Source organism: Sphaeramia orbicularis, chromosome 3, assembly GCF_902148855.1.
Source record: "Sphaeramia orbicularis chromosome 3, fSphaOr1.1, whole genome shotgun sequence".
NCBI lineage: Eukaryota > Metazoa > Chordata > Actinopteri > Kurtiformes > Apogonidae > Sphaeramia > Sphaeramia orbicularis.
Window position 1 is genome coordinate 35,301,442 of NC_043959.1, and position 22,701 is coordinate 35,324,142.

Sequence of the window (22,701 nt, forward strand, 5' to 3'; positions counted from 1 at the left end):
ACACCTCAAATGTCTAAAAATTATTATTATTATTATTATTATTATTATTATTATTATTATTATTATTATTATTATTATTATTATTATTATTATTATTTGTGTGTTTGTTTGTTTGTTTGTTTGTTTTTGTTTGTTTTTTGTTTCTGATAGTTATAATTTTTGTGTTTAATCATTCCACCATGTCTGAAATGTATTTCTATATTTCGCTTTTGTAATGTTTATCCTATTCTTGTTCTGTAAATTTGCTTTGTGCCAATAAAAAAAAAGTATTTAGCAATTAGCTTTTATTTATTGATTGATTCATTTATTTTTGTTATATTCTTATTTTATTATTTTAAAATGTAGGCGTAATGATGTCTTTTTTTTTTTTTTTTTTTTTTTTTTTTTTTTACATGTTATCATATTTAATGTACCATTCGTACATCCGGATTTTGACACTATTTGTTATCTCTTTTGTTCTATTTTATTTCTTCTTATCTTTTATCTATCTATTCTTAGTATGGTAAAGGGTCCGTTAATGCTAACCGGAAGTGGGCCGTGACTGTGAGCATGACGGTCATTTAAAGATGGCGGAGTGCTTGGCTGCACGTTTGGCCGCCCAGGAGGACCAAATTCATCTCCTCACCCGGGAAATTTCCACTCTTCGAGATGGGCTTTGCCGTGGTCTGGATGCCGTCGGTGCTGGGGTTGTTACTCCGGAGCTGGAGACGCTTCGAACCGAGAATGAGAAGCTGAAGTACCGGCTGCTGCACCTCCGCCGCGGTCTGCAGGCGGAGCTGGAGCTGGAGGAGGCGCAGGGAAGGAGGCAACCAGGGGCCAAGTGGGACACAGCCCCTGGAAAAAGCACCGGCAAAGACCAACAGAGGAATAACCGAGCTGATAATAAGGTATTAGAAAGTTTGCGAAGTAAACATGTAGGGTGAAAGATGATGACAGAGTGTGTAAACCCAATGGGCTTCTGTCCAGAGACTGCAAATGACAGACTCATTTCCAGAAATAGAAACTGCACTCAGGGTCACAGTTGTGCACGCTGTAAATGTGACCACCCAAGAAACCCCAGATTTGTACATGAACATAAACACAGATGCATGCACAATTTCAGCAGTTATCAATTATTTCAGAAAAGCAAAATTGTATACATTCTATGCCATGGGTGTCAGAGTCATTTTAGGTCAAGAACCATGTACAGCCCAATTTCCAATCCAACTTTATTCATTAAACACTTATAACACTTAAATAACACAGTTGGACAAAGTGTTATTCACAAATAAAACACCGAAAATGGTTATAAACACATAAAACCAAATATAAAACTAAAGTAAAATGGTAAATAACAATAAAAGCCAAATCCCAAACCTGCCTGATGTGCAACAGCTCTTCATTCCACAGTTTCACCAATTTGATCTCAAGTGGACCAGACCAGTAAAATAATAGCATGATGAAAACTCCAAATGTGTCTTTGTTTTAGTGCAAGAAAGGCAGAATTTAATTATAGAAATGTATTCATTTACAAGCTCTCCTTTCACATAAAATATGAATGGTATGTGCTGCCCTTTACCATTAGTGCTATTGTAGTTTTTTTTTTGTTTGTTTTTTTTACCATTGTTGGTATGTAATTATTGCTGTTCTTTACCACTTGTGGTATTGCAGTTTTTTTTTTGTCTTTACCATTGTTGTTTATGTAATTATTATCATGTAAACTGATGGTTAATTGTTACCTGTGGTAACACCACCAGGAATGTACTTTGTTTCTATTATTTTTTACACACATTTTGGTTATGCAATGTAAATACTGTCAAATGAGTTAATTCTAATTTGGTTTGGGCCTATTTTGTTCCATTTTGCTCATTGTTCTGGCTTGAAGTCGAAGGACAGGAGTGAATATTTCAAATGTTATTATGTTCAGTTATTTGATGATGAGAATGGGGGTGGGATTGAATAAGTTTTTCTTCTTCCCACTCCTTTTCGAGTATAAATGAATGATTTTTTTGGGGGGGGGATTTTGAAGTTGCTTGTATACTATAAATGCTCAAAATAAACAAACGAATGAATGACCACAACAACCACGAACCTGAAATTTATAAAGGAAAATTAATAGAATTTTGACAATATTATACCTCTGCTTATCATTTAAGCATTGGTATTACAACTTACAGATAACAGTGGACCTACAAAAACATAAAATATTTAATAACAGACATCTGAAACTGAGAAATGTAGATCAAAACAACATGTCAAGACTTGGCGATATCCTTGACTGTCAGTGTCTTCAGTGTAATTTTTGCACTTTGTAAATTCCTCCCGAGGGCCGTATTGGAACTTGGTCAACCGGTTTTAGCCCGTATGTTTGACACCCCTGTTCTAGACTTATACCATCTCAACTAAAAGGTTTCAAGGACTTTTAAACATTTTGATTTGTGTAGTTATGGCCTACAGTGCGAAGAAACAATAAATCCAAACTTAATTTCAGAATGTTTAATTTGTAATCACTAAATGTACAGTAAATGCAGCATAAATACTATGAATCTCTCAGTCTGGTTCAATACACACCACTACAGTCAGGGTGAAGACTGCTGACTTGACAGTCATCCAGAAGACACTTACTGACCCCCTCAACAGAAGATCACTGCAGAAAGGGCTGACTGTTAAGAGTTTAATAAAGCATAGTCAGAGAAAGCGACAGCTGAAAGGGAAACATGTGGTAGGACAAGCAACAGGGTTTAGCACAGCGTCGAGTGGAGTGTCAAGTAAAGACAATTTAAGAACACAGAGAAGTTTAACAGAGTGGACTGAAGCAGGAGTCTGTACCAAACATGCACAGACATACAGTCGCAGAAAAAATTATTAAACCATCAAAAGTCATCAAAAACATGGTTATGCAATCAAGTACTAACTCCTGTGTGTATCATGAGACTAAAACCGACAGAAAAGAAATCCTGGAATTCCTAAAAGCCATAGTGATTGATGTAAGAACTGAAGTGATTTTGGTTATTATCAAGAAAACATGTAAAATGGTTAGATATCTGTTCTGAAATTAAACTCTTATGAGCTATTTTTATTGTTATCATTATATTTGTCCAGACAAATGTACCTTTAGTTGTACCAGGCATTAAAATGAACAAGAAATTGAAGAAAACATGGGTGGTCTAATAATTTTTTCCACAACTGTACAAAGACATTCCTGAAGACGTCAGAAGAGTCTTTTTGGAACTAAGGGGTAGAAGAACTGGACCGCTGCGTAGTGCTCCAAATTCCTTTTTTCAAATGAAAGTAGATTTTGCATTTCATTTCAAAATCAATAGAGTCTGGAGGAAGGGTGGAGAGACACAGAATCCAAGTTCCTTCAAGTTCAGTTTGAAGTTTCTGCGGTCATCGATGGTTTGGGGTGTCATGCCATCTGCTGGTGCTGGTCCAAGGTCAGAACAGCCATCTACCAGGAGATTTTAGAGTATGTCATACTTCCATCTGCTGACAAGGAGATGCTGATTCCATTTTCCAGCAGGACTCAGAATGTGCCCACAGCCCCAAACTACTCAGAACTATGCCACACTGATGAAGTAATTTGTACAAAATAAATATCACCTCTAGTTTTCACTTCACTGCAACCAAAATTTGGTTATCTGAATGTTTATATTTTGATTATATCTAGATGTTTTTTGGTCCTTCAGAAAAATGTCTGCCACATGTCTAGCTGTATATATCTCTCTCTCTTTTTTTTTTTTTTTTTTTTCTTTTTTAAAGGGACAATTTTTGTACTTTTCGTTGGATATACCATTGTATTCCATGGTTTTATGTCAAAGGTATATTCTCTTCCAAAGTTATGCATATGTTCTCTGTGATCCTTACTGAACCTGTTTTAGAGGCAGCACAGGAAGTTTTTAAAGTTGAGTTATTGCAGTTTCAGATTTGTTCTTGGTTGTCCTGATAAATGTTAATCTTAGTTGATGGCACACCTGTTTTAGTGAAAAGCAGTAATATTTATTGTTACTCATTTCTATTAATTACAGGTGGCAACCCCGGATACAAAATCAGGTGACAAAAATAAGAAGGAGAAGAAACAGGAAAAAGGACCTGGAGATGGAGGTGCGAAAGAGCTGAAACCCTGGCCTACATACATTAATGAGCGCCTCAGCCTCTATGAAGAGCTGAAGAGGGAGAGTGATGCCCTGCTCGCCCAGAAAGCTGCACACAGCAAACCCATCACAGTGGAGCTCCCCGACGGCCGCAAAATGGCCGGAAAGGCTTGGGTCACCACCCCTTACCAACTGGCCTCTGACATCAGGTTAGACATCAGGTTACCTGCAGATGAAATGGTGTTAGTGCTGTGGAAGTTTGAGAGGGAGAGCCTGAACAAAAATAAATCGGGATTTTCTGATAAATTTTCAAAATTGTGTTGCTGCGAATGATTATTTAGGTTGTTTTTTGTTTTTGTTTTTGTTTTTGTTTTTTTTTTTTAAACCAAACCAAGCTGAGAGGGAGAGTAGGTTTTTGTATGTTTCCTTGTCATGGGATCATCTATCTAACTCTCTCTATCTCTCTATCACTATAGAGCAGAGGTGGGCAATCCTGGTCCTCAAGGGCCGGTATCCTGCTGTTTTAGATGTAGCCCTCTTCCAACACACCTGGTTCACATGATAAGCCTATCATCAAGCTCTGCAGAAACCTGATGATGACCTTCACGTGTGCTGGAAGAAGGACACATCTAAAACATGCAGGATACCGGCCATTGAGGACCAAGATTGCCCACCTCTGTTATAGAGAAACTGCTTTAGGCTATAAAGCTGTGGCTGGTGTTGTGTGACGCTGCCCTCTCATTGGCTGATGTTCTGTGACACTGTGCTCTCATTGGCTGGCGTTTTGTGACACTGCGCTCTCATTGGCTGGTGTTCTGTGACGCTGCACTCTCATTGGCTGAGGTTCTGTGACGCTGCACTCTCATTGGGTGGCGTTTTGTGACACTCCGCTCTCATTGGCTGGCATTGTGTGACGCTGCGCTCTCATTGGCTGAGGTTCTGTGACGCTCCGCTCTCATTGGCTGGCGTTCTGTGACGCTGTGCTCTCATTGGCTGAGGTTCTGTGACGCTGCACTCTCATTGGCTGAGGTTCTGTGACGCTGCGCTCTCATTGGCTGGCATTTTGTGACGCTCTGCTCTCATTGGCTGGCGTTCTGTGATGCTGCGCTCTCATTGGCTGGCGTTCTGTGACGCTGCGCTCTCATTGGCTGAGGTTCTGTGACGCTGCGCTCTCATTGGCTGCCGTTGTGTGACGCTGCGCTCTCATTGGCTGCCGTTCTGTGACGCTGCGCTCTCATTGGCTGGCGTTTTGTGACGCTGCGCTCTCATTGGCTGGTGTTGTGTGACGCTCCGCTCTCATTGGCTTGCGTTTTGTGACGCTCCGCTCTCATTGGCTGGCGTTCTGTGACGCTCCGCTCTCATTGGCTGGCGTTCTGTGACGCTCCGCTCTCATTGGCTGGCGTTGTGTGACGCTCCGCTCTCATTGGCTGGGATTCTGTGACGCTGCCCTCTCATTGGTTGGCGTTCTGTGACGCTACGCTCTCATTGGCTGGCGTTCTGTGACGCTGCACTCTCATTGGCTGAGGTTCTGTGATGCTGCGCTCTCATTGGCTCGCATTTTGTGACGCGCCGCCCTCATTGGCTCATGTTCTGTGACGCTGCGCTCTCATTGGCTTAGGTTTTGTGACGCTCCGCTCTCATTAGCTGGCGTTCTGTGATGCTGTGCTCTCATTGGCTGGCGATGTGTGATGCTCTGCTCTCATTGGCTGGCGTTGTGTGACGCTCCACTGTCATTGGCTGGCATTCTGTGACGCTGCGCTCTCATTGGCTGGCGTTCTGTGACGCACCGCTCTCATTGGTTGGCGTTCTGTGACGCTGCGCTCTCATTGGCTGGCGTTCTGTGATGCTGTGCTCTCATTGGCTGGCGATGTGTGACACTCCGCTCTCATTGGCTGGCGTTGTGTGACGCTCCGCTGTCATTGGCTGGCGTTCTGTGACGCTGCGCTCTCATTGGCTGGCGTTCTGTGACGCACCGCTCTCATTGGTTGGCGTTCTGTGACGCTGCGCTCTCATTGGCTGGCGTTCTGTGACGCTGCACTCTCATTGGCTGAGGTTCTGTGATGCTGCGCTCTCATTGGCTCGCATTTTGTGACGTGCCGCCCTCATTGGCTCATGTTCTGTGACGCTGCGCTCTCATTGGCTTAGGTTTTGTGACGCTCCGCTCTCATTAGCTGGCGTTCTGTGATGCTGTGCTCTCATTGGCTGGCGATGTGTGACGCTCCGCTCTCATTGGCTGGCGTTGTGTGACGCTCCGCTGTCATTCGCTGGCGTTCTGTGACGCTGCGCTCTCATTGGCTGGCGTTCTGTGACGCACCGCTCTCATTGGTTGGCGTTCTGTGACGCTGCGCTCTCATTGGCTGGCGTTCTGTGATGCTGTGCTCTCATTGGCTGGCGATGTGTGACGCTCCGCTCTCATTGGCTGGCGTTGTGTGACGCTCCGCTGTCATTGGCTGGCGTTCTGTGACGCTGCGCTCTCATTGGCTGGCGTTCTGTGACGCACCGCTCTCATTGGTTGGCGTTCTGTGACGCTGCGCTCTCATTGGCTGGCGTTCTGTGATGCTCCGCTCTCATTGGCTGGCGTTTTGTGACGCTCCACTCTCATTGGCTCGCGTTCTATGATGCTGCGCTCTCATTGGTTGGCGTTTTGTGATGCTTCGCTCTCATTGGCTGGCGATCTGTGATGCTGCCCTCTCGCTGGCTGGCATTCTGTGACGCTGCGCTCTCATTGGCTGACGGTCTGTGACGCTGTACCCTGTGCTTTGCATTACATGCAAGCACACGTAATAACAGTATAGTATTGTTCTGTATCGACAACTGTTCATCTATAGTTGAGTTATTGTTTTATTTTTAATTCTCACACTATCCATCTCATGCTCTCTTTCAGCCAAGGCTTGGCTGACAATGCTGTGATTTCTCGGGTGAATGGTGAACTCTGGGACCTGGACAGACCTCTGGAGCAAGACTGCTCTTTAGAGATCTTGCGCTTTGACAATGAGGATGCTCAGGCTGTGAGTATATGGGACTTCCAGTTGACTAAAAAGAAGTGTAAATCGTGTATTTTGCAGTAGTTGTAGTATGGCCAGTGACTGTATTTAGCAGATGAGACTCATAAAACTTGTTATTCTACGATGTTTCCTGCAGATCACATTTGTTTTGTATCTGTGGTATAGTCTACAGTGTTTTATTAATACATATTTATCCTGTGTCATCTAGGTGTACTGGCACTCCAGTGCTCACATCTTAGGGGAGGCCATGGAGCGCTTCTATGGTGGCTGTTTATGTTATGGACCCCCTATTGAAAATGGCTTCTACTATGACATGTTTCTGGATGGACAAAAGTGAGCTGCTAACTTTTATGTCCAGCATCCACTATGTTCAGCTCCCTGTGCATACTGTAGATCTTTCTTAAATAGGTCATACTTTTCAAATGGGAGCTTACATTAAAAAGCTTTACCTGTGTAGAGCTTTGAACTCTAATCAACATATTTTCCATTTCCAGGGGAGTTTCCAGCACTGAGTTTGGGGACCTGGAGGGTTTGTGTAAAAATGTGGTGAAGGAAAAGCAGCCCTTTGAAAGGTTAGAGATCAGCAAGGAAACACTACTGAAAATGTTTAAGGTGAGACACCACAAGACCTCCATCTGCTCTAAGCATGGAAATCAAACTAAATGGACTTAAATTGTTTGTAAAACATGTCAGAAATATACTGCATGTGTCACATTTTACTATTTTGTTAGTGCTTTCCTGCTATGAACTGGTAAAGTTTAAACAGACTGACTTAGGTTTTTATTTTCATCATTTGAACATAGAAAAAAGTTAAAATGTCAGTTTATTTGTCCTTCCAGTATAACAAATTCAAGTGCCGCATCCTGAATGAAAAAGTCACCACCCCTACAACTACAGTCTACAGGTAATTTAGCTGTAATCAGGCTTAAATGTGAAGGCAGCAAAGACACAGAATTAACTCACTGTTTTCATTTTTAAGAGGTCTGTGGGTGTTGTGAAAATAATAATTTTCTTCTTATGAATAGATGTGGACCCTTGATTGACCTGTGCAGAGGTCCCCATGTCAGACACACAGGCAAGATCAAGGCCATGAAGATCTACAAGGTACAGAAGAAAGTCCCAATCTTGAGTATCTTGACAAAGTTGTTCTAATTTTATAAAACATGTAGGTAAACCTCACAATATTTCTGCCTCTGTCATCAGAACTCTTCAACCTACTGGGAGGGCCGCTCCGACATGGAAACACTACAAAGGATCTATGGGATTTCCTTCCCGGACTCAAAGATGCTGAAGGAGTGGGAACGTTTTCAGGAGGAGGCCAAGAATAGAGACCATCGCAAGATTGGCAAAGTGAGTCACTGTAGGCAGTCATGTTCAAGCCCACCCAACTGGCTGAGGACTGAAACTGGAAACTGAAACCGAGTACAAAGCAAATCTAATCCATAATTTCATAACGTGATGGCTGACGCATCTCCTTTTGAGGTTGGTGTTAGAAGTCTTTCCTCTGTGAGAGAAGCTTGTGGTTCTTTTAGATGTGGTTGGATCTTGTAACAAAACAGGGCCAGAGCCTCCAGGAAAACAGGAACTCTGAAGATAAACATAACAATATACAAAAAAAACATGCAGTACAACACTTCCCATGGAGGCAGAACTCCATTATTAGCCAAAACTCAAAGTATTATTTGTATAATCTACCTAAAATGTCCTGTTTTTCAACTACAGCTCAGACAGATGGTCCTCATCTACTGTTGTACAGTGTCACCGATTAACTTGTAATGGCTCTGGACACAAAAACATCATTATTTGGCACTGTGTTGTTTGTTACTGCTTTACACCAGCTGAGGGCAGTGTGTCTCTTTCTGCTGGCACATTTACAACTGTGAACCATCTGAGCACCCCAGTTGGTTTCTCAGTGTGAATGACACCGATGACAAGCACCTCAAACAGCAGTGGTTACAACACAGTTCCATGTTAAACTCCAGAGTCAAGACATCACTACTGAATGTAGTTGGACGATGGTGAGACAGGTCGCATGTTGTTTTAAATACAGCGCTCAGTGCCTTAAAACCAAGGCAACTCAAGCAAAATAAGGATTTATAATGGTTTTATTCCCCAGTAACACTTAAATCAGTGATGCTCTGTCAAAAGCACAACCAGGGGATTTTCTTTTCTATGTTTTTGTTACATATTGATATTAAAAAGAGATCCTTTTTATGTCTTGGCCAAAACAGGGAAGAAACTAATTTCACGCAGGGTTGTACATACGTGTTTACGTAACCCATAAAGACCCAGTGCTGCTTCTGTGGTACTTCCCAAATGAATTTTATGAATTTTTCTTTCTATTTCACCATTTACCACCATTTATTATAATATTATCATTTGTGTTTTGCATTTTTTTTAGTGTAAATCATTTATTTTCCTATATTTAATTGACTGATCATGTAGATGGTCATAAAATGTCAGATTAAATTGAGGGTTATTATATCAGAAACAGAGAAAACTGAAGAAAAAGTGACTCTCAGGAAAAGATATCAGTACCTTAACATAAACCAAGTGTCTCCATCTACTGTCATTGATCAAACTCCATGGGTTTTACTGGTGAAGCAATGTTGTAGAAGATGACTGTGTTTCCAAGTTTACTACGGAGCCTCTGAACGTCCAAATGGGTCATATCTGCACTGCAAAAACCTAAATCTTACAAAGTGTATTTTTCTCATTTCTAGTCAAATTAGCTCATCACACTTAAAATACAATATAACAACTTATTTTTCGACAATAGATCTTGAAAATCTAATTTCAAGAAATCTTACTAAGATAATTTTCACTTGTTCTACTGGCAGATTGTTTTGCTTAATTAAAGATTTTTTTTTTTTTTGCTTAATTCAAGCAAATACATCTGCCAATGGAACAAGTGAAAATTATCTTGGTAAGATTTCTTGAAATAAGATTTTCAAGATCTATTGTCTGAAAATAAGTTCTTATATCTCACTGAAAAGTTACTCTTTAGGTCAGGGGTGTCACACTCATTTTAGTTCAGGGGCCACATTCAGCCCAATTTGATCTCAAGTGGGCCGAACCAGTAAAATAATAACAGTAAAAAAAGTAAAATTCTATTATGATCAGGTTTACATCTACAAAGTTTCCTTAAAAATCTGAATAACATGAACAACTTGAATTGTCTTAAGAAAAACAAGTGCAATTTTAACAATATTATGCCTCTGTTTATCAGTTTATCGGTTACACATGTGCATTACAACCACACAAAACATTTAGTAACAGGCAGAATATTGGTAAAATTGCATTTACTTTTCTTAAGACATTTCCGTTTGTTCATATTTGTTCAGGTTTTTTGTAAAAGTGTAGTTTGTTAATGTAAACATTTTCATGTAATTTTACGTTTTTACACCAAAAAAACAAAGAGAAAATTTGGGGTTGTCATTATTTATAGGTTATTATGATAATATTTTACTTGTCTGACCCACTTGAAATCTAACTGTATAACTGTAACTGTAACTGAACTGTATGTGTCTGTATTTGGAACCTGAATTTAAATGATTTTAACACCATTGATTGTTAATATCTTCAGTGTAATTTTTGCTTTTCACAAATTCTTCCTATGGGCCAGATTGGACCTTTTGGCAGGCCCGATTTGGCCCCCGGGCTGCATGTTTGACACTTGTGCTTTAGGTGATTATGCCTTATTTGAAGTGTGATGAGATATTTTGACTAGAAATGAGAAAAATACACTTGGTAAGATTTAGTTTTTTTCCAGTGTGATGACTATGAAAAGATGACAAACTGCATTTTACACCAGTTATTTACATGTATTGATATAGTTAGTGAATCAACATTTTGTTTGATGGTGGATGTTTGGGTCTTTATGGGTTAAACATCATACAAATCACAGGACTTAATAAGCAAAAGAGACATGAAATAACAAGCAGAAGCATAATGAAAACTGTCAACACTCAGTTATATCAAGATATAAATGAATCAGACAAAACCTCTGGGTCTGTCTCCAGGTCATGTAAGATCACTTAGGCGGTATCTAATGAGACCAGTCCCTAAGGTAAACTATATAACAATTCTATTTCTCACTTGGTGATTGTTCTCCTCTTCTCCATCCTGCAACTGAAGGTGGGAGAAAAAGCAATTGATTAAATGGGGGGTGGGGGGTAAACACCAGTAGTTATAGAAGAGGAAATTATTTTCTGATTGAAATACACCATCTCACACTTGTAGGGGGTCAGATAGGAAGATAGGGAGGGATTATTATTGAATGTGTCTTTTGTTTTCAGCCAATAAGGTTGAGGTTTTACTACACACACTATAGACTTGTTCATACTTACGTTCTTGTTATATTTCAATGCCGATATGTAATTTCTAATCCTTCAGTTCATCTACTTTGTGGTTTAATGTATGTATGAATGTATAGAGATCATTTCTTGAGTAACTGGTTGGTACTGGAGAAATGCCCATTCTCAAATCAAAGTGCATTTGACAAACTATTGTCATTTAAAGTATTAGGAACATATTTATTTATTTACAGTGGGAGTGTCTCTCATTAACAAGCTGTAGTTCATTCATGCACAGAAGAGGCTTTACAGACTACACTATAGATCTGTTGCATGGATGGACACAACCTGCATCAATGCTGGTTACCATTCCCAGTCATTATATAAACCATAAATCATTACACATTACACTTTTGGTCTTGAATACATTAGTTTTGTGAGATGAAAATTAATAGTCATGGCACTTTGCCCATTTTTTCAGTTACTAGACCAGCGAACCCTGTCCCATATAGCTTTTTTTCATCTGTCAGTTAATAATAGGTGGTCAGATGTGTGATTATTCTCTCATCCCTGCTGTGTATGGAGGCGTTTCTTCTTATTTGTACTTGTCGGTAATAAGAAAGTAGGAGAAGCCCCTAAAAAGCCTATTTTTCTCTGATTGTGCTCTACTTCACAGGATCAGGAGCTTTTCTTCTTCCATGATCTCAGCCCTGGCAGTTGTTTCTTCATGCCACGTGGAGCATACATCTACAACACACTCACTGAGTTTATCAGGGTAAGAGATACAACCATGGGTCAAATCAGTGTCATATAATCATGATTTTTAAAATTACTTTTATATAATTATCACCACGATACAACTGGGTGATATTGGCAAAAATCAAAATTTGTATTATTTAGTTTACCGTATTATGTTATGGACGAATTTCTGGCTACATGAACTGAAGAGAAAGCTTGATTTTAAGAATATTAACAATAGTGACATGTGACTGGAGAGACACCTAGTTAAAAGGTTGCATCTTAAATATTTGTTGAGCAAGAAAGCTCTCTAAAGGAATAATCTCAGTTTTACAATGAAGGTATTTTTATCACAGTTTTCAGAAAGTAAAACCATGATTAATTCAGTTTATTCCCCCAGTATGTATGTATGTATGTATGTATAGATAGACAGATACATAGATAGATTCACAGAAAAAATTATTAGACCCTCAAAAGTCATCAGAAACAATGGTTATGCAATCAAGTACTAACTCTTGTGTGAATCATGTGACTAAAACAGACAGAAAAGAAAACATGGAATGCCTAAAAGCACTGTTTTTGTCAGTACAATGCCATAGATATTGATGTAAGAACTTAAATGATTTTGGTTATTATCAAGAAAACCATGAAAAATGGCTAGATATCAGCTCTGAAATTAGACTCTTATGAGCTATTTTTGTTGTTTTCATTATATTTGTCCAAACAAATGTACCTTCAGTTGTACCAGGCATTAAAATGAACAAGAAATGGAAGAAAACAAGGGTGGTCTAATAATTTTTTCCATGACTATAGATAGATAGAGGTTAACAGTCCCCAAATATGATTTAAGAGTGAAACATAGTACAGTTTACAAAAAACAACAATACAGACATCGACATTTCAGACATCATCATACATACTGTCAGTGTAAGCAGCTAAATGCGGTCATTGGCATATATGTATTACGTATTACATTATTAAACACACATCTGTTGAGCTAAGAACAAAATACTACACAGAACCTTTCCATCGTCTATGTTCTGAACCCCACGGATGTAGAAACAGAGTAAAAACCTCAGTACCATTCTCAGCCCGAGTTCATGAGGCTCATTCATTTTCCAAACGTCCTAGTTCACTGGTATTCGGATCATGAACTGTCGCCACAAAACATTCAGTTACCAAGGAGCTCAAGGATGTGTTGTAGAGACTAGAGTTCACCACTGTGTGTTGAAATTCTGTTAACAACTCAGGACATACTTTGAAGGAGTGATATTTTGATTTTTTTAAATGGAATTATGCATTTTAAAACATTTCCCTGTGGTCTACATAAACTGTAAATGCTATGCTTGGGTCTGAATTCTTCATTAATTCAACTCCACAGGTCCATTTTCAACCCTATTTCTGAGTAGTGACATCAGAAAGGTTTTTTTGAGCGCTGGTCCTTTAAATGCACATGAGCCACTTCATGCCCCACCCCCTCTAGGTTGTTGACCATAGATTCTGTCCCATTCAGCCACTTGTGTTTATTAATACAACCAACAACTAAACATTTTAGGTAATTGACTCGAAGTTTGGACATATTTTCAGTGTGGACTACAACCGCTGCTGCTGACAAACAATTATGGCGTACTTGGAGAAGTGTCCATCAGAAGTCTTGATCTTATATGTGCAACTGTCGTCACGTAACTAGTTATAAAATGTAACAAATTAAGCAGGAATTGAAAGGGGTTGTAAAAATCCACTTGATTTTTGCTGGAATGAATATAAAGATAGCTTTGCAGCACCTGGAGGGTTCAAATTCAAACTTTTTGAACTATTTGGGTCCAAATACACAAATAAATGAACCAAAGAATAATAAAAGTGGGTTTAGCAAAATATGACCCCTTTCAGTCATAGCTGTTGCCCTGTCAGTAATTTTTTTCATTCAAACACAAGCTCTGTGTGGCTTTGTGTTAAAAGATGTTTAGGAGGCCTTATTTCCACATTAGATAATCAGATTGAGAGATGACTGTAGTGAGCTTCCTTTTAAAGGCCTCACAAACTGGTTCAAAGTTGAGTAAACTTCCTATACAGCAGTATCTTGAACTCTTCTGCCAACTTCAGTGACTGTGCAAAAACTTGTCTCCATGACGTATTTAGAGATGTGTGATGACATCCTGAAAGGTTTTCACAGTACACACCAACACACGGGGCCAAGCCAAGACGACTTCACATACATTACACAGAAATGGTGCAAGATCATTATCATGTCACATCACTCCAATATGTTGCCACAGTGTAATTAATGTCAGTGTGCTGTGCATTTTCTTTACCAGCATAAGACTTTTAACTGTGAGAACTCGCCATGCAGAGAGTTCTGCTCATTTTGAAGTAACTCACTCAAATAATGCATTGAAGATGTTCAGTGTTTCTATTGTGCTTCTTTTCTGTTCCATCTTTTATGTCCTACATCCCAAATCAGACAAAGTGGCGCTGAAAGCAACAATTAGTAAACAATCTTATTTTATTATTTTGATTCTTGGAACAAATTCAAGAAAAACTTGGCACAGTAAAGTTCTACTTAAATGACAATGATGTTCCATTCTTCCTTTCTTAAGGTCTTTGTTGTCACATTTTGCTTTTCAGCTGGGGCTTGTAAACAGACTCTTCCCATGCCCCTCCTCCCCTGTCAGGCCTTCGTAATATGTGCAGAATGTGGTTTTGCATCTTCTTACAAAAATATGCATGAGCGTCACTGGAATAGGTGTTGTAAATTCTCTTTTCAATATTAATGATACAGCACAGAAGTGTAAATGACGCTGATACAGCCTCAGACCAAAACGGACTATAGCTTCTGAATGCTTTCATTTTTTTGACACACATGGATTCCATTTGGCTCAGTAAGGCTTTAAATGATATTTGTGGATCTTTACTCTGTATTGTTGTGCCTGATGAAGGCTTTACAGTAATCCTGAACCCACATGGTTCTTTCAGCTGTAGATGAATGACAGTTCTTGATTTGGTGTCATCTGAAGGATCAGAGACCCTGGTGTTCAGCACAGGCTTGCACCCTTGCCCTTTACACACTGAAACACATCATGTTTCCTTAAACTTTTTAAATCTGTTATACACTGTATTGACTAAATAACCAGATCCCTTCCCATCTTTCTTTGACAAATGCTGTTTTTTGAACAATTTTCTCCTTCATTTGCTGACAAACTGGTAATCTTCAGTCCATCTTTGCTCCTAAAACACTAGGTCCTAAGTGGATATTGGTTTTGTACCAAATCATGGTCACAATCACCCATTACATCACCTGTTCTAAATCTATTCGAGTCAACCTGACAAAACTGGATTTATTTTCTGTTTTAGCTTTGCTTTTTCCATACTATTCCAATTTTTTTTTTTTTTTTTTTTTTAGAATTCTAGTTAATAGTTTTTTTATATTTACAAAAGCTATTTATTTTCTGGTGATGTATATTAAGTACATATTGACTTGAACTAAAAAGAATTATAGAAGCAGGAGGCTTTATGCTGCAGTGGAAGTGAATGCCGCCAGTATGCCATGTACCATTGGGTACAGCTTCTGTTAAATTAAATTTACACAGGAAAAGCTGACTGAGCATGCATGATATTTTTGCACACCTCCCTGTTTGATATTCACAGTTTCACATATTCAGGCTTGAAAGTGTTCCAGTTACATCACTGTTGGCTGTTTCTTTGGACATGAAATGTTTTGCTTAAGGACTACAAATGCATATATAAAACCCACATGCTCTGATTTCTGTTGCAGTAGGTTGGGATTTTGTGCCAGAAGTCATGATTCAGCTCTGCTAAATAAAACACCAATAAAACACCTGTGCAACCCAGCTGTTTTTTGTTTATGAGTATGGTCCTGTTGTGTTTTCAGGATGAGTACTGGAGAAGAGGCTTTCAGGAAGTAGCCTCTCCAAACATCTACAACAGCAAACTGTGGGAGACATCAGGCCACTGGCAACACTACAGTGAAAACATGTTCTCTTTCCCTGTGGAAGATGACATCTTTGCACTGAAGCCAATGAACTGCCCCGGACACTGGTAAATGTAGAGTGCTCAGAATGGAAACATTTGAAGTGTTTTCCAAATGCTGTAAATGAAACAGGTCTTAAAATATTGTCACAGTTGTTTTGACGTCCTGCTGTTCTATTTGTCCTTCAGTCTAATGTTCAGCCACAGGCCTCGTTCATGGAGAGAGCTCCCTCTGAGGCTGGCAGATTTTGGGGTCCTTCACAGGAATGAACTGTCAGGAACACTTACAGGACTGACCAGAGTTCGCCGCTTCCAGCAGGATGACGCTCACATTTTCTGCACAATGGAACAGGTGACAACATTAGTACATCTCAACTTTTCTGACCATTTCTAACCCACAGTGACATTATTTCAGCAGTTTTGGTTTGACCGTTCTGATCTTTGATGTGTACAAGAAGAAAATTTACTCAAATTCTGGGCTGTGTTTTTTTTATCCTTCAGATCGAGTCAGAAATGAAGGGCTGTCTGGACTTCCTCCGCTGTGTTTACGACGTGTTTGGATTCTCCTTCCAACTTCACCTTTCCACTCGTCCAGAGAAGTACTTGGGTGACATTAGTGTATGGAACCAGGCTGAGAAGGTAAACCAGGTTTTACTGTAAATTAAAGAAGTGATATTTAGCTTTTTTTTAAATGGAATTATGCATTTTAAAACATTTCCCTGTGGTCTACATAAACTGTAAATGCTATGCTTGGGTCTGAATTCTTCATTAATTCAACTCCACAGATCCATCTCTAACCTTATTTCTGAGTAATGACACCAGAAAGGTTTTTTTGAGCACTGGCCCTTTTAACGCACATGAGCCACTTCACACCCCACCCCCTCCAGGTTGTTGACTGTGCTGCTTTGTCCCGTTCAGCCACTTGTGTTTGTTAATACAACCAACAACTGAACATTTTAAGTAATCGGCTTGAACTTTGGACATATTTTCAGTATGGACTACAACCGCTGCTGCTGACAAACAATTTATGAGAGAAATGTTCGTCAGAAGTCTTGACCTTATATGTGCAAATGTCCTGACGTAACTAGTTATAGACGCAACAAATGAAGAAGGAATTAAATCGGGTTGTAGAAATCCACTTGATTTTTGCCAAAATGAATATAAAGATAGCTTTGGAGCACCTGGAGGGTTCAGATTCAAACTTTTTGAACTATTAAGTTCGCCAAATACACAAATAAATGTACCAAAGACTAATAAAAGTAGGTTTAGTGAAATATGACCCCTTTAAAGCTGTGATTAGCCTGCAAATTCTGACTTAGTACTTACTGACGTATTACGTACAGCCCCTTATTTTCTTTTTTTCATCAAATAATTGTCCATGCTTTCTGACGTAGAACTCTCAAGTAAGGAGTTGCGCCCTTGCTGTGTGACTATTGTACAAATCTGTCCTGTACAGAATTGTACATTTCTATATGGTCTCCAGAAAATTGCACTTTTGATTACTGACCAATTCATGTTGGCTGCTATTATTGCATTTCAGCTGCATGATTAGATTGAAATTATATGTTGACCTACGCCTTACATTTGACAGCAACTGGAGAACAGTCTGAATGAGTTTGGGGAACCATGGAAACTGAACCCTGGAGACGGGGCTTTTTATGGACCTAAGGTTAGAATATTTTTAATACTTGCTGCAAAAATCTATTTAATTTTCTGGAGTGTGGAAAGAACTACAATGCTTTCTGTACCTTTGCAGATTGACATAAAAATCAAAGATGCAATTGGACGTTACCACCAGTGTGCAACCATTCAGCTGGACTTCCAGCTGCCAATCCGCTTCAACTTGACCTTTGTGGGGTGAGTCACCAAATAGCAACATTCACGCCCTGGTGAGCCTATTTACTTTACTTCACCAAGGACTATATGTTAAGCCACTACTGAATAAGACATCTCAGCATGTGCACTATTTTTAACAAAGTGATGTTTAAGAGCTGAAGAGTGGTATGCAAATGTAAACTCACTGCGCAGGTGAAAGGTTCAATCATCATTACACCGTGGTAGCTTCAGTCTGCAAAACGACAATATGCAAACAATGTATATAGCACGCAACAACAGGCAGCAGGATGCACATCAGTGAACTGTGTTTACAGTTTGTGCATTAATCCAATCAACCCAGTATGACATGGAAAGAAGAAGAATGTCTGTGTAGATGAGGAGGCAGATTGTTAAGGGACTATTATATTGAAATAGCAGTCACAGAGATCCAGAAGGAAGATGCGTGTGTTGGGATTTCAGATAGATAGATAGATACTCTTTATTACAGACTCATAATCCAAACATTGACATTTGTCTGACATTTTGTGTTAATAAAAAAGTCAATATCAACTCTACTCTACATACATATAAATGCAATTCTTCTTTTTCCTGGCGTGTTGTCCTGCAGGAAAGATGGGGATGACAAAGTCCGACCCGTCATCATCCATCGGGCCATCTTGGGCTCAGTGGAGAGGATGATTGCCATTCTCACAGAGAACTATGCAGGGAAATGGTGAGTTATTTTCTGATTGTTCTTTCATTTACATTTGAAGTTTAGGCAAACTATTCAACATAATTTCTTTTGTATGTGAAGTCTGGAAAACATTTTTCCTTTGTCTACATTTGCATATTAACATAGAAACTGTATTATAGCCAATTCTTTTAATGTGTTAATGTGTGCCATCATTTTAACATATCAAATTTTAAAAAAAAACAAACTTTTTGACAGGGCAAGTTGTCGGTGGTAATAATATCTTTTCTGATTGTATAAGATTCCAACAGTTTTTTTATGTTCATGAGTGTGTCTGTTGTTCCTCCAGGCCACTCTGGATCTCTCCACGTCAGGTGATGGTAGTGCCTGTTAACCCTTCCCTTGAAGATTATGCAAAAATGGTAAAAATAATTTTTAATCAGATGGTAATTATCAGTTTGAAAGGTCTCGGACCATTTTTATGAAGGCGTTTCTCTGTGTCAGGTGTGTAAGCAGTTCACAGAAGCAGGTTTCATGGCAGACGCTGACTTGGACTCTGGCTGCCTTCTGAACAAGAAAATTCGTAACGCTCAGTTGGCTCAATATAACTTCATTCTTGGTAAGAATCGACCTCCTGGTGTAAACACAGGCTGATTACTGATTGAATATTTTCCAGCCCATTTTTAGCTGCTGTTGACATCAGAGTTATTTCTAATGCACTGATGTGTTATTGGGCAGTTCCATAACCTTCATGACTATTTTAAAGCGAATATTATTATGTCTTTTTCTCAGGTAATGTAATCAGCTGTTCTGCCTTGGTGGCATTAAACAATGTGTATGATTTCAGTGAGTCTTTTAAGGGACCATTTCACGGGATAAGGCTCAAAAAAATTATCAGTTAAGATTTGTCAGTTAAGCCCAAACACTGAAACCAACAAATCATTTACAGTCATACACAAAACTGACTCAAACATCCCAAAAAGTACAAATTTAAGCCTAAATAATTTACAGTTAATTAATCATAACCATACTAATATAAATTAATAAAACATAACAGATGCACAATTCAGTTAAAACTGGAACATTTTGGAAACCACTCTGAATTTAAGGTCAAAAATAAAAATCATCAACCAGTTAGTGGAAGCATAGAATATAAGAAGTCTCCCAGTCTGAAGTTTACACAGCTGACATGCACTGTTTATGATGCTAGTCAAAAAATATTAAATCATAATGGTATTTTCTTAGCAGAATGAGCCCTCACACTCCAGTATTAAATGTCCTAAAATTACAAACAAGTCTTCCTCAGTCTCATTAATCCAAAAACACTTTTCCTGAAATTTTGAAGCAATGGGATGTCCAAGCTTGAATTCAGTGGCAGAAAGCGGGGAACGTGTGAGGGTAGCTGTGTGTGTGTGTTGTGACTTGGCTCATGTCAAGCTGTTGTTTCCTCGTGTCTTGGCAGTGGTTGGAGAAAAGGAGAAGATGACTAACAGTGTCAACGTGCGCACGAGAGACAACAAAGTCCACGGAGAGCTGTCAGTGGCTGAGGTGTTAGCTCGCCTGACCCTGCTCAAACAGTCTCGCTGTCGAAGCGCCGAGGAGGAATTCTGATCAAGAAAAACAGCAAATTACCCTTGATCACCTGAGTTATACAGCCACAATCAGATAAGCTGTAAAAAGGCAAGTGATGGCCCACATGAAGGCGGTAATAGAAATCAGAAAGGGAATCCGATCAGTGGTAATCGCGCAAGTAAATAAAACGAATGAAATTGTAAAACTGTGAAATGCACTTGGAAAGGTGGAAAAAATGAAGGTTTGATTTTGGTTTTGTGACAGCATTTTGTATGTATCATCGTCAGTACATGTGAAGGGAAGTCACTTAACAGGTTATGGAAACTACATCATGTTGAAGGGTATGCAAGTATGTCACTGACTTAATTTCACAATTGAGAGTCTCTGAACTGTATTCACTAGAAATAAAGCAAGCTTCTGTATGTGGGTGTGCTATTTTTACATTTTCACAGCAAGGGGGATATGAGTCTGGGTGAGAAGTGCATCATAAACATAGAAGTATTTTGATTGTGCAGTACTCCACAAAGAACTGAAAATATGTGGCCAAGTTGGAAACATATAATCAAATGTGACTTGTGTAAGTGATGATGCTAGTTATGATGAAACTAGAGTGAATTTTAACAGCTCTGTATGATTAGGTGATGTACTGAGGCAGTTACTAGACGGTAAAGAATCAGACAAATGAGATTACACTGTTGTAAATGACTCCCAGGTGTTTTATTTATGTAATGTTTGGATGTCATGCAAGTCTGTATTTGCTGTTTTCAAGTCATCGCCACATAGCTGAATAAGGATATACAGACACAAAATATATAACAGTCATAGTGATAGTGGTGAGGAAGTCTGATTTTAGACCTTTTTTTTTTTTTAACTTTAAAACATACAGTCATGGAAAAAATTTTTAGACCATCAAAAGTCATCAGAAACAATGGTTATGCAATCAAGTTCAAACTCCTGTGTGTATCGTGACTAAAACAGACAGAAAAGAAAACATGGAATGCCTAAAAGCACTGTTTTTGGCAGTGCAATGCCATAGCTATTGATATAAGAACTGAAGTGATTTTGGTTATTATCAAGAAAACCGTGGAAAATTGTTAGATATCAGCTCTGAAATTAAACTCTTATGAGCTATTTTAGTATTTGTCATTATATTTGTCCAAACAAATGTACCTTTAGTTGTACCGGCCATTAAAATCAACAAGAAACTGAAGAAAACAAGGGGTGGTCTAATAATTTTTTCTGCAACTATACAATGCAATATACAAATACTTATAGAGGATGTTTCAATAATGACAGGAACATGTAAAGCGACAGAAAAAGAACAAATGAAAAAGGGAGCTGTAAAACAAGTATAATATAAAAAAAACAGTGGAGCAAGACTAAAGTCAAAACAACAGATATTGCTCAATTTCACTATGTAATTTTTTTGGCTGATTTATGAGACTTAGTTTTTTGAAGTGAAGAAAAAAATAGTTTGAATTCATTTATGAAACAACTAAAGGAGGGCTTAGAAGGTTTCCATTTAGTGCAATGAATATGATATTTACACAAAAGAATAATATTAATAAGATCAGATACAGACAAATTCAAATTATCCCTAAAATAAAGAATATCAACAGTATTAAGCAACGGTACATCATCAGTTTTGAGAGACAACGAATTCTTGATGTCAAACCAAAATTCTTGAGTAATTGGACATAAAACAAATGTTCTAATGTTTCTTCAGACTTGTCACAGAAAGAACAAGCGTCTACTTCAAATTTAAAATGTTTTTTTGAGAAATTCTGCAACTGGGTAAATGATATGTTTGATTTTGAAGTGAGTTTCTTTTACTTTTGGAGAAATGGGCCATCTAATAAATTTTGAATTTGCCTTTATCATAGTGGACTGTGACATGGATTTAGGAACCTGTAGTTGTCTGCTAAAATCTGTAAATATTTTAGATTTCAGAGCAGTACCAAATATCTTATTATTACATTTCTTAACCTTTAAATTTACACCATCACTCGTAAGTGTTGGAAGGGAAGGCTCAATACTGTAGTGTCTAATTTCAGACTAGTCCATTGAAACTAGAGCTTTACTACAACAGTGGCTGCCAGTGTCATTTTGATGAGGTTTAATGAAGATCAGGGGGATCTGTAACTTCTTATTACAGTCATCATGTCCTGTATGAAAGCTGTGACGCACTTAAGTTATCATCCATAATTACATAATCCTTAAGCTCTCTATGGTTTTCATCTCAAACTGAATCAAGAAAAAGAAAACTTGGTCTTAGAAAAACTTGCACACAGGAGACTTGGAAACAATTGACACCAGACTGATCTCATTTTCTGAGGTGCCAGTCGAGGTATGATACTGAAAATTGTAAATTGTGAAAACTATACTGACAACTACAGGATCACTTCAAAATAAGATTTGTATGGAGCTCATAGACTGGGAAGCCAATGTACTCATCGGAAAACCCACTGAGGTCAGATGTGAATTACCAGACCAATTTAAATTCTACTCTACTCAAATGTGTTTCA

The 22,701-nt window shown here is 38.7% G+C and overlaps 1 protein-coding gene and 1 long non-coding RNA gene across 2 annotated transcripts; one reads left to right on the top strand and one right to left on the bottom strand.

Annotated features, from left to right (window-relative positions):
- The first annotated feature begins 559 nt into the window (after positions 1–559).
- On the top strand, positions 560–20,598 carry tars3 (threonyl-tRNA synthetase 3). Its single transcript, XM_030162869.1, has 18 exons — positions 560–887; positions 4,008–4,282; positions 6,958–7,081; positions 7,287–7,411; positions 7,573–7,690; positions 7,918–7,982; positions 8,104–8,182; positions 8,282–8,428; positions 12,050–12,148; positions 16,001–16,167; positions 16,288–16,450; positions 16,600–16,737; positions 17,690–17,767; positions 17,855–17,955; positions 18,542–18,646; positions 18,954–19,026; positions 19,109–19,223; positions 20,067–20,598. The coding sequence occupies exons 1-18, from the start codon at positions 567–569 to the stop codon at positions 20,213–20,215; spliced, it is 2,442 nt and encodes an 813-aa protein (XP_030018729.1). The 5' UTR covers positions 560–566; the 3' UTR covers positions 20,216–20,598.
- LOC115438999 (uncharacterized) lies at positions 2,822–12,725 on the bottom strand. Its single transcript, XR_003938179.1, has 2 exons — positions 12,667–12,725; positions 2,822–2,936 (listed from the first exon to the last, which is right to left on the bottom strand). It is a non-coding gene; the product is annotated as an uncharacterized LOC115438999 (long non-coding RNA).
- Positions 20,599–22,701: the final 2,103 nt, after the last annotated feature.